The sequence below is a fragment of the Electrophorus electricus genome, chromosome 6 (assembly GCF_041902795.1).
Source record: "Electrophorus electricus isolate QZ-2024a chromosome 6, ASM4190279v1, whole genome shotgun sequence".
Classification (NCBI taxonomy): Eukaryota; Metazoa; Chordata; class Actinopteri; order Gymnotiformes; family Gymnotidae; genus Electrophorus; species Electrophorus electricus.
In genome coordinates, this window is record NC_137502.1 from 8,497,210 (window position 1) to 8,518,614 (window position 21,405).

Genomic DNA, 21,405 nt, shown 5'->3' on the forward strand with positions numbered 1-21,405 from the left:
TAGTATTTTATGCTGAATTCAAATGTTTTTAGAATATTTCCATCACATATGGTTTTTAAAAGGATAGGGCAATAAGGTTTTACATTAATTATATATTATTCATAAATTAGATTGTTATTGCACTTAAAATGTGTACACATGTACTTGTAAAATGTAGAATATATGATTTTTGCCTATATTTGGATTCTGGAACGTTCCTCTTCAGTGTCCAGCAGTAGTCTGACAGAGGGGATCTACTTTCCTGTATTATATATAATGACATCAGTATACTGGAACAAAAGCACTATGGATGATAGAGAAACTCTGAAAACATATTTGGATTCAGCATAACAAATATATTTTTTGCAGGAAGAAAAAAATCATCATTGTCCAGTGTAATCAGTGTATTTCACATCTGTGAAGGCCAAAGGAAAATAATGAAACTTCATGCCTTAAAATGTGTTTATTGCATGCTTTTAAATGGTCAGTAACATTTTCTAAATGCATGGCATTTGCATTTTCACATTTCCATGTACTGTATTTGAAACGGGTAATTCCACACAAAATACTGTTCTACAAAGCCATAACAACCTGCAAAGTCCAATTGTCTTGATAAAAAAGTCCTATATTCAGTCCTTAGAGTAAAAGTGTTGCTTTTTTGTATATAATTCCTTAAAGCAAATGTAATGCTCTCATAAAAACTCTTCCCATGTCTGCAATGTCCTAAAAGAATTAAATCATCAATTGCAGTTGATGATTCTGAGGCTTATAGGAAATAAGCATGAAATACATCAGTAGAAACTGATTCTATAAGATTAAAGATAGCATCAAGTGCCTGAGTGCCGCAGTGAGGTAGAGACATCTTGTTTTCAGGATTCCTGAGAGAAACACACAGGAAATGGCTGAAGGTGGGGTGACCATTTGTACATTTACAGGAACAAGCACTTTCTAAATTTGTCTGTACAGGACCAGAGAGGCTCTCAGTTGACACTCTGCAACAGGTATCATCACCATTCATGCCTGAGATGACTGAATTACCATTGCGCAGGAAATGTGTCTTCCTGCAAAAACAAGACCTGAGACCACATTCCAACACTGACTCCTTAGTTCTGCAAATTTCATTGTTAAATGGGGAATTTAAAAAACAATGCAATATATAAATTGATTTAACTGTATAAAGGAGGAGACAATGTCATATTAGTGAAATAAAGGCATCATAAAGACTCAGCTTTAACAGTACCACCACAAATCACAGGCACCTCCTTTAGCCTTAGGGCAACAGAAGAGTAGGCATTTGCTGATGGCTGAGGAAGAGACCAACCAATATTGACCTGGAAACAGAACTGTTTTGACCAACTAATAAGCAACCCTCATTGATTAAAATTGCATTCATGTAACAAAACAAAAAGGTCACCTATAATAAAAAAGACAGTAACTAAGAAACAGTTATGTTACATATACTTTTCCATCAAATTATATTCAAGCTGTTTCAGAACTGATGTCCAGAGCAGTGATTTCATCACAGTGCTTTAAGCTTTTTTGGTTGATGAGAAAATGTCACCTTAAAGAATTCTACCTGTATGTTCTTAACTTGCCTGAATTGTAACACTTGCCTTGAATAACAAGGTTTAACCAATCATATGAGTGAAAATGTATTTTAAAAAAACAAACAAATATCGACTGCCTAGATCATCAAGCACCACAAGACTGAAAAGTAAAACATGCCAACTAGTCTATTGTTCAGAATTATTCACATTTTTCCATCCACAGGGTGGCTGGTTAAAACACATTGACATATTTGGATGGGCAGGCATCCTACCACTTGAATACCACAATCTTTGGATTCCAGCCCTCCCCTCCAGTTGTTGATATGGTAGAGCAGGTTTTTGGGCCTTTACAGATCTCCAGCAGGTCTACAGGTACAGAGGGTGAGTCCTCTGCAGTGAGGGGTCTTCCTGCTGCAGACCATCCCCACCCTGGTTCCAGCCCTTCAGGCCCTCAGGCAGGCTAGTGTCTTCTTCAAGACTCCCAGTTCCTTCCACAGACTCCTCATATGTAGACTTCTCTTCAAAGGGCCTTGGGCCTAAAAGTTCCATCATGTCTGCTTTTTCCAGAACCTCCTTCTCCAAAAGACGCTTCCCCACCTATGAGTTGAATGAGGTGAATTTAGGTAGAATGCACCCGCAACTGATTGCACAATGGGCAGGGGGCAGTGATAGCTCAGTGGTTAAGGTACTTGACATCTAATTGGAAGGTTGCTGGTTCAAGCCCCATTACTGCCAAGTTGCCACTGTTGGGCCTCTGAGCAAGGCACTTAACCCTCAATTGCTCAAGTTGTACTCTGTCATAATTGTAAGTCCCTTTGCATAAAAGCATCAGATAAATGGATGAATTTTATATACATCTTTCATTACATACAATGATATGGACACAACTGCTCTAGATCAGAATGGCCCATGTAGGCATATATTTAAAACACACCTTGCATTTACGATTTTGTTCGCCAATATCTTTTCTGCCATGGTGTCCTTACCTGGTTGACCAGCTCTCGCTTCTCTGTGATGAGCTGGTGGGTGCGCTCCATGGCCTGGCTGATGAGAGAGCGCACTTCCTGATCTACAAGCTGAGCAGTGGCCTCGCTGTAGGGCTTCTCCACAACCAGCACACCCTGCTGTGCAGCATCAAATGCCATCTGGCCCACAGAGTCACTCATTCCAAACTGAACTACCTACAATAAACAAAAAAACTCAAGGTTTTACATTGTTGTGCAAAAGAAACCAAGAAAATGCAAATGGAATGGGGAGGCAGGTAAACAATAGGGCTACCTGAGCGTAAGCAGACTGCGTGACTTTTCTCAGGTCATCCTGGGCGCCCGTGGTGACCTGCCCAAAAAACACCTGCTCTGCCACACGCCCACCCAGCATCATACACATCCTGTCAAACAGCTGCTCCTGCGTGAACAAGTGTTGCTCTCTGGGCATGTACTGGGCATAGCCCAGGCCTTTACTGCGTGGAATGATTGACACCTGCAACAGCAAAGAGTAAGAACACAACATTCACACCAAATGAATCGCGAACCAGGTCTTTCCAGGTCTTTCCTGTCATGGAATAAATACCTTCATTCCTTTCAAGTCTTATCCAACAATATTTCTTGTGCAATGGTATTCAAACATGATCTGAATTAAACCTTCAGAAATTTAACCTCCCCCTTTGTTCTTAATGACAAATTAAGACAGAGTGTTTGATACGACAGTGTCTGTGTTTACCTTCAGGAGTGGGTCTGCATGCTCCAGAAACCAGCCGACCACAGCGTGGCCGGCCTCATGGTATGCCATGGTGGTTTTCTCTGTACGCTGCAGCACCTGGGTTTTCTTCTCAAGCCCACCGTTCACCCTCTCGACAGCCTGCTCAAAATGTGTGGAGCACACTGCCTGACTGAGGTGACGTGCTGCTATGAGTGCTGCTTCATTGCACACGCTGGCAATATCAGCTCCTGTAGAGAGGTGTTTATGCTGGTAAACAAAGCCGAGGTGGTCACACTCGCCAAAGTTCAATGGTTCAGTCAAGTGGAAATGTATTGACCCATTTTAAAAAGCTAATTAGAGCCCATTGTAGTCAAGACACAATGCTCCAAGATTTCTGACTGTAGTAATAGAGGCTCAAATTTTCTTCACAAAATTTTTCTTCTCAAAGTTTGAGCAGCAAATTAATTTCAATATACAAAAGTAATGTGATGGTGAATCAGCTTTCATGCACCAAGGAGATGAAGAGAAGCTCTCTGTATTACTTTCAGCGAGCAAAAACACATTTTCCGTCATGTGTCAACCACTCGATGACATAAGAAGTTGTGCTAATGATGGTCATTTAAATGTACACATAAATACTTAGCTGACCTTATAACCTCCCAAACACTGATAAAATGAAAGTCAAAGTGATACAAATATATAGGTGGTCTACTTAAAATTCAAATGTAAAACAAAAATGAAATTGCATGGCTGGGAAAAAACCTAGCATTGTTTTCTTACCAGTGAAGCCAGGTGTGAGAGTAGCCAGTTTTCTGGCTAAGGTATCTTCAACCAAGCTTGAATCCAACTTCAGTGGCCGCAAGTGCACTTTAAAGATGGATGCCCTGCCTTTTATATCAGGATATCCTGTATTCAAAAAAGGAACAAGAAAGGAAAGAAAAAAAAAAAAGTGATTTTATACCACCCAGATGATTTGGACATGCAATTCCACCAAATCTCGCAAGAGCTGCTCCGTTTACATAACCTCTCCAAGAATAGCAGCTGCACTTTCAGCATCTCCAAAGCCCTTCCTCTAATTCCTCACACTATTTTCCACATCACATATAGGAACGCTGCATTGTGCCAGCTATACTAAACGGGAGGCAAAGAGCTCTGCAATAACAGATTAATCACTTACAACACCACAACAGCATTCCCATATAACACTGACAGCGGTTGACATAACACAGCTGCGCTGCACTGTGCTACAGCATGCTCTTTAATTCAACTGTCTGTATAAAGAGGTGTGACATTTATTCTGTGGGGTTAAAAGTTGATTTTGCCTTTAGAGTCAAACATGTCTGCAATAGAACTAGAAAAGTCCAAACTATGAAAAAAGTCATACCAATATGGATTTGCCTGTCAAACCTTCCAGGTCTCAGAAGTGCCGGATCTAAAACATCCACACGGTTGGTGGCGGCCAGCACCACCACATTAGTGCTACTGTTGAAGCCTTGCAGTGGAGAACAAACACACTTAGGTAACAGACATCCAACTGAAAAGGTTTAACAATAAGTGACTAGGATCTCACACACACACACACACACACACACACACACACACACACACACACAAAGACATGCAAGGTCTGACACATCTACAACTCTGGAATTCTCTCACCACCACAAGGGTAGGGACTGTGCATGAAGGTACTTCTCAGAAGTTTAAACTTACCATCCAGTTCCACCAGAAGCTGGTTGAGCGTGTTCTCCTGCTCACTCTGCCCACCAAAGTGCCCTGTGCCTCTCTTTCTGCCCACTGCATCAATTTCATCAATAAAGAGAATGCAGGGGGCATGCTTCCTGGCCATGGTAAACATGTCCCTCACCTGCAACATTTACCAGTCAGGTTAAAATTGGGATGTCAGTGAAGACAAATGAATGACCATATATCTTAGGTGTTTCTATGCCAAAACAGTGATAAGCTTGTGCCAGTTATAAGAAAAATGGTGGCAGTCATGGAAACTGGCATACTAGAAAATTATATAGGACAGCTAAACCAAGTTATCCCTGGTGCTCCGATGTCATCACTCCACGATGTCAGATTTCTCACCCGGGCTGCTCCCACACCGACAAACATCTCGAGAAACTCTGAGCCATTGACGGTAATGAATGGAACTCCAGCCTCTCCAGCAGTAGCTTTGGCGAGCAGGGTCTTTCCTGTTCCAGGTGGGCCTGTAAACACTGCACCCTATAATAACATTATTACAAACAATCAAGGGAAAAGGAGCAAATCTTAGAACAAACCTTGGTGAATTTGATCCAGGTAAGCCTGATACATCCTTATATGTCTTTGGTTCCAAGCATTAGCAGTTTCTTTTATCTTACAATTTTGCTTTTTTGTTAACTGAAGAGAATAGCCAACATAACACAATACCACATTACCTTTGGAATTTTGGCACCAAGTTCCTGATACTGTTTGGGGTTCTTCAGGAAGTTAACAAACTCCAAGACCTCCACCTTGGCTTCCTCACACCCAGCAACATCCTTGAACTTGACGTTGGTATTGCCTTTGAGGAGCTTGGCTGTGGACTCACACATGCTAAATAGATTTCTCCTATCCGCCGGCCTTCCTGCCACTGGACCCTGCCTTAGGCCGGAGAGGAACAAGCACACCAACAAAGTAGCTGGAAGTATGGCCAGTAGGAATGACCTGGTGAAAAAGGGGGAAAGTGTTAAAACTCTTATTTATTTAAAATAGTAAGGCAGCAAGCAAGAAAGTCTATCATGTGAACTGTAACTAAAGAAATCTAGCTAGAATAAAGAGTTCGCTGGCCTCAGTGGGCCTACGTACAAATTAATAAAATTAAAAGCAAGTTGTGCAGACTCTTAAAATCTATGATTTGGTTAATAGAATGGCAAATGTAAACATCTCAAGAAACTCTGTAGTCAAAATATCAAAACTGATTGAAAGTGAGCTCTACAGACACTTCAGCCTGGTTTCACAGGCCAAATCATATGCAGTGCATGGCAAATGTTAACTCTTGTGTACTCACCCATCAATCTGAGTTCTGTACATCACTGGTAGCTTGTTGGGCGCTTTCAAACCAAGCTCTCGCTCTGCCTGCTCCAAGTTTCTCTCAAATGTGTCCACAGTACCAATGCTGAACCACACATAATCCTGCAAAGAAAGGCACAGTACAGGCTTATGACAACATAATGCATATGGACAATAATGGAACCTAACTTTTCTGGTTTTGAAACTGCTCCGAAAAATCAGATAAGTGTTTTCACTAGAAATGGAAAACAAAGAAGGAGGTAGTGAAGTTACATACAGTTTGTATACATTTTCCACACCCTCTCTCATCAAACCACTCACCACTTCTGACGTGCTTACCCCCTGGGCAGGTAGCACTCTCACATACTGTTTGTTAACAACCTCAAGGCGTTCAACCTGCAGGCAAAGAGCATTCATATTACAATATTATAATAAACCTCCACAAAAGATGTGGTCAAAATACTCTGATTACAGCATTTCTCAAACAGCTATAAACATGTTCTTCTGATTAACATGTTGATCTTCACTAGTTACAGTGTGAAATTGTGTGGGTACTACAGCACTAAGCATATGGAAGCAAACCTCTCTCACTAGATTTTGAAATTTAATAGCCTAGTTACTTAACATTCAGACCTTCTTTATAGTTTTTTGCCAGTTGGATTATAATGTAATTAAGATCAGGGGTAGCAGTGGTGTTGGAGATTTAAGGAAGGTAAAGTGTTATAGTGCTGTAAAAATGGTATGTCACAAAGCATGGCCCACTCTTCGTGTAAACCATGAATTGTTAACCTTAAAAGTACCATAGTAGTCATTTAAAGTTAGAACAATTTTTAGTATAATACATTTCAAAGCAAAACTTTCAAACCTCAGCTAACTACTCTGCGTAAATAAAGAAAGCGTCGCTGTCAAATGGACAGTTGTGTGTAACCTGACTGACGATGTGGGTATGATCGGAGACAGATCCGACTGCTTATTCTTTGTATCCCGGATGTTTAATTAGATTTCTTTAAACTCGAATTTTAGCTGAATTTGGTCTATTGAATTTCATCAACTTGAATATATATGTCATTAGAATTATTTGAATGAACAAATTCTGAATTTGTAAATATTGAAAAATTCAGCTGAAAATGAATTACTGAAAAATTCCTGAGTTGAATTCAGAGGCAAACAATTTCTATAAAAATAACTTCTATTAAAATCAAATTACTGCTAGGAATGCAAAGGCTTTTACATTTCAAAATCTGGCCAGACAGATTTGCTTCCATACAAGTGTACAGATCTAAATATTTTGAAGTTCAGGTGTAAACAGCAAATTCTCTTACCAGTCCTTTAGCGAGGTAGTAATTAACAAAGTCCCTCCAAGAAATCTCTTTTCCTGTCTCCCTCAAGTGTAAATAACAGAAAGCTGTGAACATTCCAGCTCCTGCAATGATGACGTTCTTGAAGTCTTTCACATCCCATAAGAAGTCTCCCTAACACACAATTAAAAAGGGGAGTGGGTGTAAATTATATACAGCTCTTAGCTGTATCATTCAAAAACAGTTCAACCTGCAGGCATGCGGGAAGATGTTTTAAGTCGGGGGAGGGGAGGGTTGGGAGGGGGTATGGCATTTCCAGCAGGGTGCAAGTGAGAAACCCTAGATGCAGGCTATAAAAATAGAATAAAACAGACACTAGCCAAATACCTAGAACTGTAAATGTAATCTCAGTAAAAGAAGAGAAAACAACAATATCTCAGCAATGCAACTGTGCAAAAAAAAAAGTTTGCTAATTTGCAAAAAGCAACTATGAAGGTATACGGACGTCAACGTGTTTATTTTATTTTGTTCAAACAGAAATGTGTTTAATGTGAAAAGAAGTCACTGAGTGCGTTTCATGTGATAAGAAGTCACCGAGTGTTTCATGTGATAAGAAGTCTCAGAGTGCGTTTCATGTGATAAGAAGTCACCGAGTGCGTTTCATGTGATAAGAAGTTTCAGAGTGCGTTTCATATGATAAGAAGTCTCAGAGTGCGTTTCATGTGATAAGAAGTCACCGAGTGCGTTTCATGTGATAAGAAGTTTCAGAGTGCGTTTCATGTGATAAGAAGTCACTGAGTGTTTCATGTGATAAGAAGTCACCGAGTGCGTTTCATGTGATAAGAAGTTTCAGAGTGCGTTTCATGTGATAAGAAGTCACTGAGTGTTTCATGTGATAAGAAGTCCCTGAGTGTTTCATGTGATAAGAAATCACTGAGTGTGTTTCATGTGATAAGAAGTCACTGAGTGTGTTTCATGTGATAAGAAGTCACTGAGTGTGTTTCATGTCAGACGTATTCTGACTGATTCGTGAAATTTCACTGCAGAACTCCATAAAAATGTTTAGCCTAAGCAGTGGAATATTTGGAAGCAACACATTTGTAGGTGTTTGTACTTTTTGCGAGCAAAAGTAGAAATAAAAATGATAGATTATTACTTTTAATAAGCAAATTAAATTTTTGGTTTTACAATACATCTTTTTTTTCAATGCTTCTCTGCATTTTTGTTAACTTTATTTACTGCTTCTAACATGTCGCGACCCCTAGGCTGGCCGCCATAAGCTATATACAATCAGTGCATGAAGCCCTGCAATGTTGTTGTTTCTATCATTGGAACATTGTTTACACTCGTACCAGCACAATACCAATTATTCCTCCACTACCGTGTCTGTTACCGCTCTGTTTAGAACGGCCTGCCATCCAAATACATGGTCAGCAGTGGTCCTGTGATCAAAAACTGAAGTGATCTCCCTCAACTATCAAAGAAAATACTTTTTCCACCCTTCAGACCATTCCGTGATTAGAGTGACTAAATACATTTATTTATAATTTAGTTTCATGCTGATTTTTTATAATAAAAATCGACTTATTGTCTTAAGTGAGCTATTGTGATTCTATTAAAAATACATTTAAAAGTTACTTTCAGTATGCGGGACCACCACCTGCCATCTTCCTTTTCACCAGCCTCATCTCCAGCTCTTCCTCTCCTGCTTGCTCCACCTTGATTTCCTTGGGGCTGCGGTTCTCTGGATCTCACTGTTGAAGAAGGGCACCGGTATGCATCAGACAGCAAACGTTATAGCCGCATGAAAAACTGATGGCTGCAGAAAACCTACCCCTGGGTTCAGCAGCGGATCCTTTTACCTCAGCAGCGCCCTCACGCTTAGGAAAGAACTTTTCAAATCCTGAAAGAGTGCAAATACATTTTGTAGACATGGGTTTTACAGTAAAATTGCCTACAATAAAATTCATGTCGCGAGGTTGACTGAACAAAGGTACTGAATCCCCACCACTCCTGAATTGTGTATCAGGAGGGGTGAGGATCATTATACTAACATGAGAATTACCTTTTGGAGGTTTCCCTGAAAAGACACTTAAATGTGGTAGCAATTTTCCATTTGATTCCAATTTTAATTTCACTTGATGCAAAGAGAAACCCTGCAAAGACAAGTTTAACAAAGTGTAAACCAAAATCTGATACCTAATTTATGTGAGCTCTTTTCATCGATAAGGTGATAACGCCATGCTGATAAAATCAACAAAACATAAACATCTTAGAAGCGATGTAATAAACATTACACGGCAATGAGCATAACAGCGACACACACTTGATTGAACTGTGAAATAATGTTCCTCGGCAAACTCGGAGTGTTAGCTGCAGATGTTACTCAAAATCGGAGGCAAATGCATTGTAGTGGACCGTGGGTAAAAGAAAACCGAAAACTGCTTACCCTGGCAGTAGCACCGCTGCCGTATTTCAGCGCTGCGGCTATGATACTGGTACCCACACAGTACCGTGTTTTCCAGTTTTGCGTCCGTAACTTAAAACATCCCAGAGACGAATAAAACAGGCGCAAAATCCGAAGCATTCTGCAGCTGCAAAAGTTTCCTCGCAACCACTAGGAAACAGGCTGGGAGCCGTAGCCTATTTATGGATTTAGTAAACAACTTGGCCTATGCCGTCTCGACGTAAACAAGCGTACTGCATTGCTACATACTCAATCGATTACTTACCAGACATGACTATTTATTGTATAAAACTATTAAAAAACAACAACTACAAATTGGATATACATGGTAATATTATGTGCTCTCCATTACATAGGTTATCTTTTCCAGCAGAAAGCAAAACAACGACAATGTGACGTTTTAAGGAACACCAGCTATGATTGGCTTACGAGCTTCGACGTTATCACAAAATAAAGCGAACACGCACGTCGAGGTTTCTTAACACTTCACAATTGCGTTTCTCATCTTCAGCCACCAACACGAAGTATCGCCTACATGAGTCATGAGCATGTTTACTTGTACCTGGGTGCATTTTAAGCCAAGGTTTCAATTTAAATTTGACGTTTACATATGTCCTCAAAGGTAGTGTAATTTATTTGAATGCTTTAAAAATAAATACTCAAAGTTGATGACTCCTACAACTTTTGAAACAATTATTACAGTTCAAACATTTTTGAAGTTAGCAGTATTTATTTTGAGAGGATTTTTTTCAGCTTTATTTGTAGATGTAACAGTGTATCTATTAGGACAAACAGCCAATAATTATAATTTACTTACATCTGCTGGTCCTCATGATATAATCAACATTACACTTTACAGATGTAAATGTAACTTCACAACACTTGACACTGCATGGTCTCTTGTATAGTTATTACAGCCATGACAATAAAAACATGCTGAAACATAACACAGCATATTATATATTATTTTAGAACAAATAATTAGAGTGCATAAACAATGTCCATTCTGAGGGGTCCCTAGCCTCAAAATAAAAGCGTAATATGAAAATGTCAGACGTACAGACATAATTTTGTCTATAGGCCCCATTACTACTTTTGAACATCTTCCTTTATCATCTGATATAGATACCCTTTATCTGATAATGATAACCTTAGTGCTTTATTTTCAGATTAACTTGCATAATATTTAGTCTCCAAATGACTTTGCCAAATATGGCAACATATCTTTAAATAAAACCCAGCATTATTTTTCAGTCATCTGAGATTATGTTAAATAATTTTGGTCTGACAATGAGAGAATATGAAAGGGTAAGCCTTTGAAGAAAAACTCTTTAGCTTTGATCTCATATTTGCATCATTTAACAGGATTCAAATGTCCCCACAGACACACAGTAGCCCAATAACTACAATGCAGGGGTAAAAATGGTGTGTCTGTGAAATACACTATAAACTGCCTTTAACTATGAAGCAGACTTATAAGTAAGGCTATGCTGTGTGGCAGTTTTATGGCCAATTAGCTTTTAACCTTTGAACTTTTTCAAAAGTTTATAACATTCAGTCTTAGAAATGCAGTAGTTGTTGTATATGTCGCATATGTGCAATTGAGGCCTAGAGAACTGTATGTTAAACTACTGAAAGTCAACATCCACAACAAAACCTCATTCAGTGCCTTTTACCCCTTAAGATGACAACTGTACTGTAGTGTAGGAAAATGAAGATGCAAACATGGCACAAAACTGACGAGAATAAGACAAAATACACAGGAAAGTAGGGTATACAGAAAAGCCAGTCATGCCCTAGTCATGTGGTGAAAGCCGGCTCACAATGTCAGCTTTAGCCCTGGGTCTAGTGCTGTCACAGTGACGAGCTGAACTGCTAATAGCCTGCTGTTCTACAACTCCACCTCCTCCTGCTTACGCTCAGTCATCCTTGCACACCGCGGACAAGTTGTAGAGTTGTCATAGTAGCAGTCCCTGAGCAAAACAATGTCAACAAACATATGTTAGGCTGTATTACAAATGACATTCACTGTTTATTTTTATGGGACCTAGATGATGCCAAGAGACATCAACAAACCAATGTGAGATTAATTTCAAGTAATATGCATATTAATGATATGAAATGAGACATTAGGATTGAATGGATTACCATTTTGTATATTTAGTGCTCAATAAAATGAAAACGTCACATCCATTCCATATGGTAAATACGTATTTAAATACACTGGAGGCAACTGTGGAAAAGTTCAATCGTAAAACTGCACAGAAATCAAACTCAGTATTGCAGTTGCTGCTCATTCAAAGGCAGGCTTTCAGTTGAAGATGCAAAAGTTTTATAATCCTCTGACCTGTGGAAAACGGCAGAGCAGTCCTGACATACAGAGGTGTGGCTGTCAAACGGGAAGAGAATGTCCCCCTCCTTACAGAGCTCACACACAAAGCCTTTGGCCTGGCATCTCTGGTTGAGAGAATGAAAAACAGCTTAGGAAAATAATAAGGTGATGATAAAACCTTAGAGGGCGTTTTGCTTGATGGGCATTTAGGCATTTAAATTGACGTAGGCCATGTGCAGTTTTGCAAGGTAAACAGTTTATTGTACAACCTTGTAAAGTAATCCATTACTAAGTAATTAATTACACAAAAGTTCAGAATAGCTTGATATTGCATATAATAGTATAGGTTTTAGAAAAATTATTAAAGTTGAATTCTCCAAATCAAATGTGTTTCAATTATTCTCAGTAATTGAAAAACAAAGAAACAAACTATTCTACAGGACAGGGTATGATTAATGCAAATTTTAATAATTGTAAACCAGTTCCATTGTTTCTCCTCTAGTTTAGTTTATCCGGCTTGCTGCTTACCTCACAGTCCAGTTTAATGTGCTTGGCAAAGGTGGTGTGAATCTCAGTGAGAGAGCAGCTGAGGCGACCACTGGAGATGTCAATCAGGTCCTGGAGACTGTACATGTCATCGTTCTCCACAAAGTGCTGCCGATCCTGTAGCTGTGCCAGACACATGTAAACAGAATACTGAATCACACTGCCCAGTCAAGCTGTGCAGAGCATGGAGGCAATACGTTGTGTTGAAACGTTAGGCACGTGAATAAAAAGTCCATTCTCTACTTCCACAAAAAAGTGCTTTTTCTCCTTTTTTCAGTTTAGGTCAATTCTTTTGGTTCCTTCTGTTAGCACACAATGAGCAAATAATGTAATGTAAAACAGACAATGAGCAAAGGGAGTGGGACTCATCAGGGAGCAAGCATTCACCATCTTGTTTGTTGTTCTCTTTAAAGATAAACACCAATTCTCGATGTCAGGATATCAATACAAAATAGTGTTTAAGCAAACTCTTATTTGCTACTCAAATGTCTGAGGTAATACCCCTCAGTCAAACAAACATCTGAATGACTCCACTGGAAACAACAAAAATACTTATGTTACAATGTTGATTTTTTTACACAACCACAAATGTCGTGGATTCCATCTGCATGTAACCCATGTGTTTTGTCATAGTGCATTTTTTCATGGCACCAAAGGATGGTGCTACTGCTGCATGATCACACAGCACAGATCGCTCCCACTCAGTAACGCTGTCTGTTTTAACAGTCTCATTGTAACATATTCCTTTTCTCTTTATACATGTTCTGATATGTAACCAATTTAGCATCACTACAGTGAGACAGACATCTTTTTTTTTGCCAAAGCCCCTGACAGCCCGCACCTGTAACAGCAGTCTGGCTTCCATGGCTTCCTTACAGGTGATGAAATAGGGCTTCATCAGCAAAATGTCTTGACGCAGCTTCTACAAATGGGAAGAGAAAATGCATCACAGAAATGTCCGAAGCAATCAGTCTGGATTTGTTCATAAGTCTGGATTGGTTCACACACTAGACTCAGTACCGAGATCAGGAGTCAATATTTCCATAGATCACGAAGACATAAAGGAGCCTCGTGACTCCTATGTACTTTATTCACTTGGCAGAGCAGTGCCAAAACCTTACCCTGATTTCCACCAGTTCCTCCACAAAGTTAAAGAGCAGTGGGTTTATCTCCTTTAGCTTGAGCACAGGCCGGGAGATCATCAGAGCCAGGTATCGCATGGACGAGCGACACACCTGGACATAGCAAAGCATGTCAGTCTCACACCAGAGGACTCAAAACATACAGAAACTTCAATGGGGTTTGACCTACAGTTCAGTTCAGCATTTCCCAAAAAAATATTAACACAGTTCTGCACATATGAAAAATTAGTTCAGTTCTTAAATAGCTTGCAGATATTCCATATCAAAATTGACAATCATTAGTCAGACCAGGAACAAATGTGGCCACAAAGTCCATCTAGAGGGGGAAATGTTTTAAATCATGAGGCTTTTCAGTATGCACTACACCTTCTTGGGCTCAAACTCCCAATTGTGGATGACACGAGCAGGAATTATGGCAGTGTCATTCCAGTGGCAGCTGCTGCAGTAGTACTGCCCAGTGTAGTCACACTGCCTCGCCTCACTAGGGACGCCCCCTACAGGACAAAGGGCATCATCATGCCATACAGAACATCAACACTTAGATCTTTGACAAGACAGCAGTTTCAAGGAACATGGCTAAAAGAAGCTCTGTAGTAAAGGTACCTAAATAAATAAATGTAAAAAATAAGTATACTGAATCTGTTAGAAAAAAGGTTCATCTCAATATAAAAGGTGGTTACCAACTAGCTTACTAAGTCCTGCATAAAGCCATCATGGACACATGACTAAACACCCCGTTTACATCCCCACCCTTTGAGCCATCTATATGGCAAACACTCACTGAGTGAGACCGGCGATCTGCACTCGGTACATCTATAGTCCTGTTTGTCCAGACCGACCTCAGGGCAGATGCTCAGCTCATACTCCGACTGGTGACTCACCTTGGACCTCACACAAGGCTTAGTGATGAGGTTCATGCACTTACTATGGCAACGGTAGTAGCACCCTGAGTGGAACAAGTATAAAAAGTTAAATTATTTGAGGTGAAATGCAGATCAAGTTTTATGAAATAAATATTACCCAAAGCTTTAAGCCTTAATGCCAGGCAACAAAATCTTCCAATCTAATTTTCTGACTACATCTAAGAAAGTCCTAACCAAGGGGTAAAATACAGTCAGAGTCACAAAATGGAGGATGGAACACAAATGGACAACTGCTGCCCTGAGACCACTGCTTGGGGAGAAAAAGGAACAAGAATGTTCCAGTGCTCTGCATGCAGTATAAAGTAATTCCTTTACAACTCTTCTATAGTTCCCCTGTGAACATTTATGGCAAAGGGTTCTAGCAGCAAGTAAATGCACCTTTGAAACCACAGAAATAAACACTGTTGGGGGGAGAAAAACCCTTCCTGATCCATTGTCTTCCCTGTTCCTTCCCTGCTCTCCATGAGGCAATGCGATAACGACTTAAGTTACATGCAACCTATTGTTGAAAATAATTATAAATCCCATAGAAAGCATTCTTAGAATTTGCTGAATTCCTTTCTCATTATTCACAGTATTTAATACAACTTGTCATCAGAATAAAAAGAAACAGATCGTAACTGAACTTACTAAAAACTGAAGGACTAAAATAAACAAAAATACCAAACACCCTACATGTTACAGCTAAGCTGGTGATATGGTGTGTTCCTATCTACATCTGGCCTCCACCTTCAGTTCAGAGGCATGCAGGGTGATGGAGTGAACCAACCTGTGCAGGTGTACCAGGTCTGAATAAGACCCCAGATGATGGTGCTGCACTTGTCACAGGTCTGTTTAACACTCTTGCTCTTCTCCTTGGAGAAGCGATGCTCCAGAAGGATGCGCAGGTTGGGCTCATCCTCTTCTGGGTCCTGTAGGACAACAGACATCAGAACCTCAGAGTTATGGCACAAAGGTTTTTCTAACAGCCAGCATCTCAGACAGCCTAGAGCAATTAGTGATTGCTAGTATGTTATTCATATTTGAGACATTAAATATGCTTCAGCACAGGAAGAAAAAAAAATAGTCAAAAGTTTAAATTTATGTTTGTCCATGCACTTGTTTCTAATAAAATCTTCAAAAAAATGTTAAAATAGATTAGGGCCAAAGCCAAGAGCAAAGAAAAACAACAGCATTGTTTTCAGCTTCACATGCTAATCTTCTTCTGTTAAGCTGCTAAAAAGGAAAGGTGAAAAGCAAAACAATCAAAAATGTTCTACACACAGGATTGTCATCATCACCTTAAACCAAGGGCAAGTGACGTCAACACCATAAATACATGCTTCAAAAGACAAGCAAAATGATTCACACATTTGCAAAGACTTACTAACAGATGAACACCCTATCCTGCTCAGTCTGGTCTTACCTTCAGCTCCTGTAGTTTGAGTCGCAGGTGGATTAGTTTGACCACAGTGTCCTTCTGTCTCTCAGAGTGCTCTGGTAGCTCTAGGATCAGTCTCTTACACTCCTCTATCGCCTGCTTCAGCTGCTCTATGTCTGATGCCACAAAAGAACCCTGCAAGCACATGCATACACACCCACACCCACTTGTAAATTACTGTTTTTTTTTATATGCAACATGACACTAAAGCGTTCAAATGCAGACATGTTGTATATCTAACAAGAAGAGCCCAATCGTGGGCAAAATCAGAAAACATAACACCCGATTTTACATTTATAAGAGAGAACTGTAAAACATCACACCTATAAAAATGGACAATTACTCTCACTTTTATCCAAAACACATACAAAAAAGAAAACAAAAGAAAACACACTATATCCTTTTAGTAATCTTGCACTTAGCAAAAGTATTAACTGTGCAAGAGGTGTTATAAGCTCAAACATGAGTGGTTTTTAAAAAGCAGAACTAGAATGGCACCCTTTGGAAAGTACTGTCTGAGACCACGATGAGTCAGTCAGCACGAATGTGTTCTAGTACTTACCACGGGTCGAGAGAAATGGTCCTCAGCCAGCCCCAGGTCCATGGCTCGGTCAGAGCTCTGGCTTTTTGGCTCACCAGAGAATAGCTCCGGCCTTACCTCTGAGGAGACAGCACAGTGATTTAGCGTTGTGGTTCGCCCCCCACACTGGCTAATTCTCTCCTAATTTTTTTTTTTGCTCGGGTAATCCATGCCAGCTGCATAAGCACCCTCCTTTCAAATGCAATGAGCTACATGCAGTGACTTCCACTGAAAACTAAAACAAGGTATAACGTTCAGCAACATGACTTTACATAATGATTAACCTCGACAAGAATGAAATAGTTTGTTTTGTGGGTGTTTTTCAAGGGGTTATTTAGCTCTGCTGAGGCTAAAAGCTGAAAGGAATGATAGGGAGATCTCTTAAGAGTTAAGTGCATGATAAACATAATTAAGCCATAAAAGCAAACAAACCAGGAAGTGACAGAACATCTATATCTGCAGGAAAATATTAATTGTGCAATAAGCTTCAAAAGTCCAACGGAGAGCAGAATATCCTGAAATGGGGTCCAGAAAGCATTCAGGCATTTTAGATTGGAGCCTAGTGAAGGTCTAATTTGCAAATTCCTCCACTCAGATAAACAACATAAGTGGCTGAATCTTTTTCTTATAATTGATTAACCTTATAATTAGGCAAACAAGCACTGAGTGTTGACCTAACTGAAAACCAAACTCAATTTGGTGATTTAACCCACACTAACCCTTTAACTATAAAAAGCAACAAATTTTTGGTCCAAACAGATGACTGAATGACCTAAGCCTAAATGCAAGCATGAACAGGTGCAGAAGAACTGCAAAAATTAACTGAACACTGGGAGAAATGACACTATTTTATAAAGTAAAGTACTTAAAGATTTGGGACAGTTATTTTGTCAAAGCCAGCCTTTGCAACAATCCAAAACACAGCATAAAAAAAACCCATAAAAGTGGAGAATCAATAGGTGTAAGGTGATTTCATACCTGCATAGATGTCACAGCACAACATGCTTTAAAATTTCCAGAATCTTTCTGCACCTGAGATGTAACCAACTAGCAATTCCAGTTAATTTAGCAAAGTGTGGTTTGCACTCAGTCTGTATGGCTGTATAAAGGCATCCAACTAACCGCAATGAAAAGTATTGCAAAAGGAAGTACTACTGTTCCTGTTTCAGTCATGTTGTTCCAATTTCATTTCACTCTCCTCTACTCTTCGCTCACATGAAGCAAACTTTTATACATTTTAATTTTTTATGTTAGAATCTTTGTCAGTTTCAGTCACAGTAGTTGATGCACTAATATTGCACACGGGTGCCTGTTAAAACTTTTGGGGAAAAAAGTGTGTACTCATTTTATAAATAATAACAGGCACTTTTTTACATCATACTATTTTAAGGAATTTGCTATAAAGAAATATAGGAAATAATAGGAAATACATTTCCTATTTACTTTAAACAATGTGCTCTTTATTTGCTTTAAAAGGACAAAACACATTTAATCTTGTCTCTTGAAGAAGCTTCAATGTAGTTAGCTAGCGTTCCTTTTTTCAGTAGCCTGCATTATAGCTAACTACTTTTTTTTTTTATGAGAGCAGCGTAGCTGGAACTTTACTACTTTGAACTACAAGCAACTTAGAGCTTGAAAAGCTATTGTTTCAAAGTAGCTTTCCCAACACTAGTGTAAATGACCATCACCATCTCAGCTGCATAGACTGTCCTGTACCACTGTGTAGTCCACTACCAGACACCCCTTCCCTTCCCACAAGTCCCAGGGGCACTCACCAAGCTTTGGTGTATCTTTTCTGTCTGTGGTCCCATCATTTTCTCCCCTGTCAAATGGGTTGACATGACCCTGACGAAAGCGGGCAAGCCTCTCATCGTATTCCATATCGCCCGTCACACCTTTAGGGGACACCAAATCAATAATAAATACAGCCTAGTCTTTGAGACATGGGCACACTTTAGTCGTTTCGTGTTGGCTTTATAACCAGCACATCGGGTTTGAAGAGAAACAATGACTCTTGAGACATGGAAATGAACAAGGTCCACTTTAAATTGGGGGTCTTTACATTGCATGAAACATACAGCAATCACAACCCATCTTATAGTCTCCCCATTTAATGCCCATCAAAAGAATCACCCTTTTTGGTTCTCTTTAACGTTGCTGTTGCTTTACTAATGCTATGCCGTCTTTCTGACTATCGTCTTGCTTCAAGGCGTAGAACATAACCTACATGACATACTTCAGACCACAAGCTTTTTCTTTTCTCTCTTTGGTGTTGAAATATAAAGCCAAAACAACATCTTGTTGGAGACGACGAAGATTGTCAAGATACAATTAGTCACAAACGTATTAATAAAAACGCATATTTTAAAAATATAGTATATATTATAGTTGGGTGGTAAAGCAACGTACGAAATTGCTTTTGTAAACCAAGTTAAAAGTCTGTCACCATAATGGTTTTCCTCACCCAGTTTCTGTCCATATGACAACAGGATACGTGTTTAACTAGCACTAAAAGCAAAGCATCTCACTTGTCAGCTTGCCAGCTACGTAGCTAATATTATCGAAAGAAACAACAGTAAAGAAGACTAAAATACACGTACCTCCATGCGAAACAAGGTAATTTTAGTCTAACATCAAACACAGGCATAGAAACAAACTGACAGCACCCCGAGACCATAGCTAACGCTAGCTATAACTATAGCCTTAAATAACATTAAAGCTCGCTAGTCTGCTAATGTCAACAAACCGTGCAAAGGCATATGGCTAGCTAGATATTGTTAGGTGCAAAAAGAAAATCTCCCCATAACAGGCAGGTGTTCAGTGAGGTGTTTATCTGTTTGCACTAGCTACCATTACCTTGCATATCTAACCCAACTGGCTAGCTAGCTACGGTTAGCCTCCTCCAACATCTTTTACCATAGGCAGCCAGCTACATTTCTATATCTAGCCAATTGTTTAAGCTGTTGCTCGTCTAAACTACTACTTACCTCATATTGACTTAACACCAACAATAATTTAAGGACATCGTTCGGGCAGCACTGAGCATTATTTAGTGTTCGATTTCCATGTTTACACTAGGACGACCAGGCGTGTCAGTCGATGTTTTCTTTTAGGACTGACTTTTCCTGTCGCTTAGCTATCTGGAGGCAAGCCATGTATTCCTTTTGGGTTTGTATACAGCGGTCTCTAGTGTGCAGAGAAGGAACTTGGAGTAAAACGAAAATTCTAATAAATTCAGCGTATATTCATTGATGAAAAATATATTTAGCTTTTTTTCTTTAAATGTCTTGCTATTTATACTGGTTAATAAAGTCCCACTAACTAAACAGGTTATAACATTAAACAGACTGCCATCACCTTAATTACAACAACACACTGTAAGGGGGCCAACATAGTCTTTACAAACTACTGTGTGTTCATTACAAACTACTATGTGTCTATGGCAATACACTCTGATATACTCTGATGCACTTGTTTCTATATTCTAAACGGCTCTACAGTTATGCAGATCTGAATTGTTTAACAGCCATTGTTCTTTATTACAGGAAATGAGTCCAGTAGTGTGACTCAGAGGCTGGTTGCCTAATTAACCTTTTAGTATCCTGAGTGCTGCAATCAGTTTATGAGATACACTGAATCCTAAATGATGCATGGCAGGCACTAAGGTAGAAAAACAGCACTCAGGATATCAATATAAACTGGTGAGTTCTGCGTGGCGGAGAACAAGCCAGCTGTGGGGTTTTAAATGTGATTGTACTGCTAGGGCATGGCACATTACATTCAGGGATGTGATCGGTGCTACAAGTAGAAGTAATTTGCAAAGGCCACAATTTACTGTGTGAGAAAAAGTATTTGTAAACTCTTTTTTTTGTACAAGAACTGGAACAGGATATAAAGAATTAAGATATGTGCATTAAACCAAGTTAGTTAAGGGAACTGCATCTCATAAGGTTTCAGAAGGGTTAGTGTGCTTATCAAAGCCTGCTCTGTTTGGGTATCTACTTTGTAGGCTGTGCAAAATGCAGTGACATCAGCATGTGATCTTTCTAACTGGTCCACTTTGTCAGTGCTGAAGGAGAGCATGGAAGGGCTCTCTTGAGAAAGCACTCAATCTTCTTGCTGTGTTTTTCATTTACCCTGGGCCTGAAGTGTGCTTCCACCTCAAGGGACAACAGTTAAATTTAAACACCATCTGGGTCATCTCTACATGGCACATTCATGCAGTGGAGTCCTCAATCACTGAAATTCTGCATTATCTTTATTAATATCAGTAAGACAGACCCTCTGTTGTGGCTCTATAACAATTCAGAGCAGGTAATTTAGAGCAAAAATATTGCATTATGTTCCATGGACTTTCTATGTGCATCAAATTTCAGATTGGTTTGGAGTCATAGTGAAACGATTCTATGGCGACACTTGTTAGAAGAATTTCACAAC

General features: G+C 39.5%; 2 protein-coding genes across 4 annotated transcripts; both read right to left on the minus strand.

The window, feature by feature from the left end:
* Nucleotides 1–427: 427 nt before the first annotated feature.
* Nucleotides 428–10,528, minus strand: LOC113570874 (mitochondrial inner membrane m-AAA protease component AFG3L1-like). Of its 3 annotated transcripts, none has more exons than XM_081715333.1 (16): nucleotides 10,008–10,528; nucleotides 9,624–9,714; nucleotides 9,393–9,461; nucleotides 9,197–9,312; nucleotides 7,583–7,732; nucleotides 6,600–6,656; nucleotides 6,259–6,383; nucleotides 5,648–5,915; nucleotides 5,316–5,453; nucleotides 4,938–5,091; nucleotides 4,609–4,716; nucleotides 4,005–4,130; nucleotides 3,246–3,472; nucleotides 2,805–3,005; nucleotides 2,513–2,707; nucleotides 428–2,123 (listed from the first exon to the last, which is right to left on the minus strand). In XM_081715333.1, the coding sequence occupies exons 1-16, from the start codon at nucleotides 10,143–10,145 to the stop codon at nucleotides 1,893–1,895; spliced, it is 2,394 nt and encodes a 797-aa protein (XP_081571459.1). In that variant the 5' UTR covers nucleotides 10,146–10,528; the 3' UTR covers nucleotides 428–1,892. The 3 variants fall into 3 exon arrangements, with proteins under 3 accessions (XP_081571459.1, XP_081571458.1, XP_081571460.1); XM_081715332.1 differs by having other exon boundaries at nucleotides 6,582–6,656; nucleotides 10,008–10,527; XM_081715334.1 differs by lacking the exons at nucleotides 9,393–9,461; nucleotides 9,624–9,714; nucleotides 10,008–10,528 and having other exon boundaries at nucleotides 6,582–6,656; nucleotides 9,219–9,312.
* Nucleotides 10,529–10,733: 205 nt separating this feature from the next.
* def8 (differentially expressed in FDCP 8 homolog) lies at nucleotides 10,734–20,108 on the minus strand. Its single transcript, XM_026999566.3, has 12 exons — nucleotides 19,956–20,108; nucleotides 18,744–18,863; nucleotides 16,951–17,048; nucleotides 16,374–16,523; nucleotides 15,738–15,879; nucleotides 14,827–14,991; nucleotides 14,412–14,539; nucleotides 14,025–14,138; nucleotides 13,745–13,825; nucleotides 12,886–13,026; nucleotides 12,373–12,482; nucleotides 10,734–11,998 (listed from the first exon to the last, which is right to left on the minus strand). Exons 2-12 carry the CDS (start codon nucleotides 18,847–18,849, stop codon nucleotides 11,917–11,919), a joined length of 1,317 nt encoding a protein of 438 aa, XP_026855367.2. The 5' UTR covers nucleotides 18,850–18,863; nucleotides 19,956–20,108; the 3' UTR covers nucleotides 10,734–11,916.
* Between the last annotated feature and the right edge of the window lie 1,297 nt (nucleotides 20,109–21,405).

Excerpts from the sequence above, each read along its gene's own strand:
- LOC113570874 (XM_081715332.1), bottom strand. The coding sequence starts at position 10,145 with ATGCTTCGGATTTTGCGCCTGTTTTATTCGTCTCTGGGATGTTTTAAG. Across the intron at positions 9,715-10,007 it reads GCAGCGGTGCTACTGCCAGG|GGTTTCTCTTTGCATCAAGT; the intron begins GTAAGCAGTTTT and ends TTGTCTTTGCAG. Across the intron at positions 5,916-6,258 it reads TACAGAACTCAGATTGATGG|GTCATTCCTACTGGCCATAC; the intron begins GTGAGTACACAA and ends CTTTTTCACCAG.
- def8 (XM_026999566.3), bottom strand. The coding sequence starts at position 18,849 with ATGGAATACGATGAGAGGCTTGCCCGCTTTCGTCAGGGTCATGTCAAC. Across the intron at positions 13,826-14,024 it reads AGGAACTGGTGGAAATCAGG|AAGCTGCGTCAAGACATTTT; the intron begins GTAAGGTTTTGG and ends TCCCATTTGTAG. Across the intron at positions 12,483-12,885 it reads ACATTAAACTGGACTGTGAG|AGATGCCAGGCCAAAGGCTT; the intron begins GTAAGCAGCAAG and ends TCTCTCAACCAG.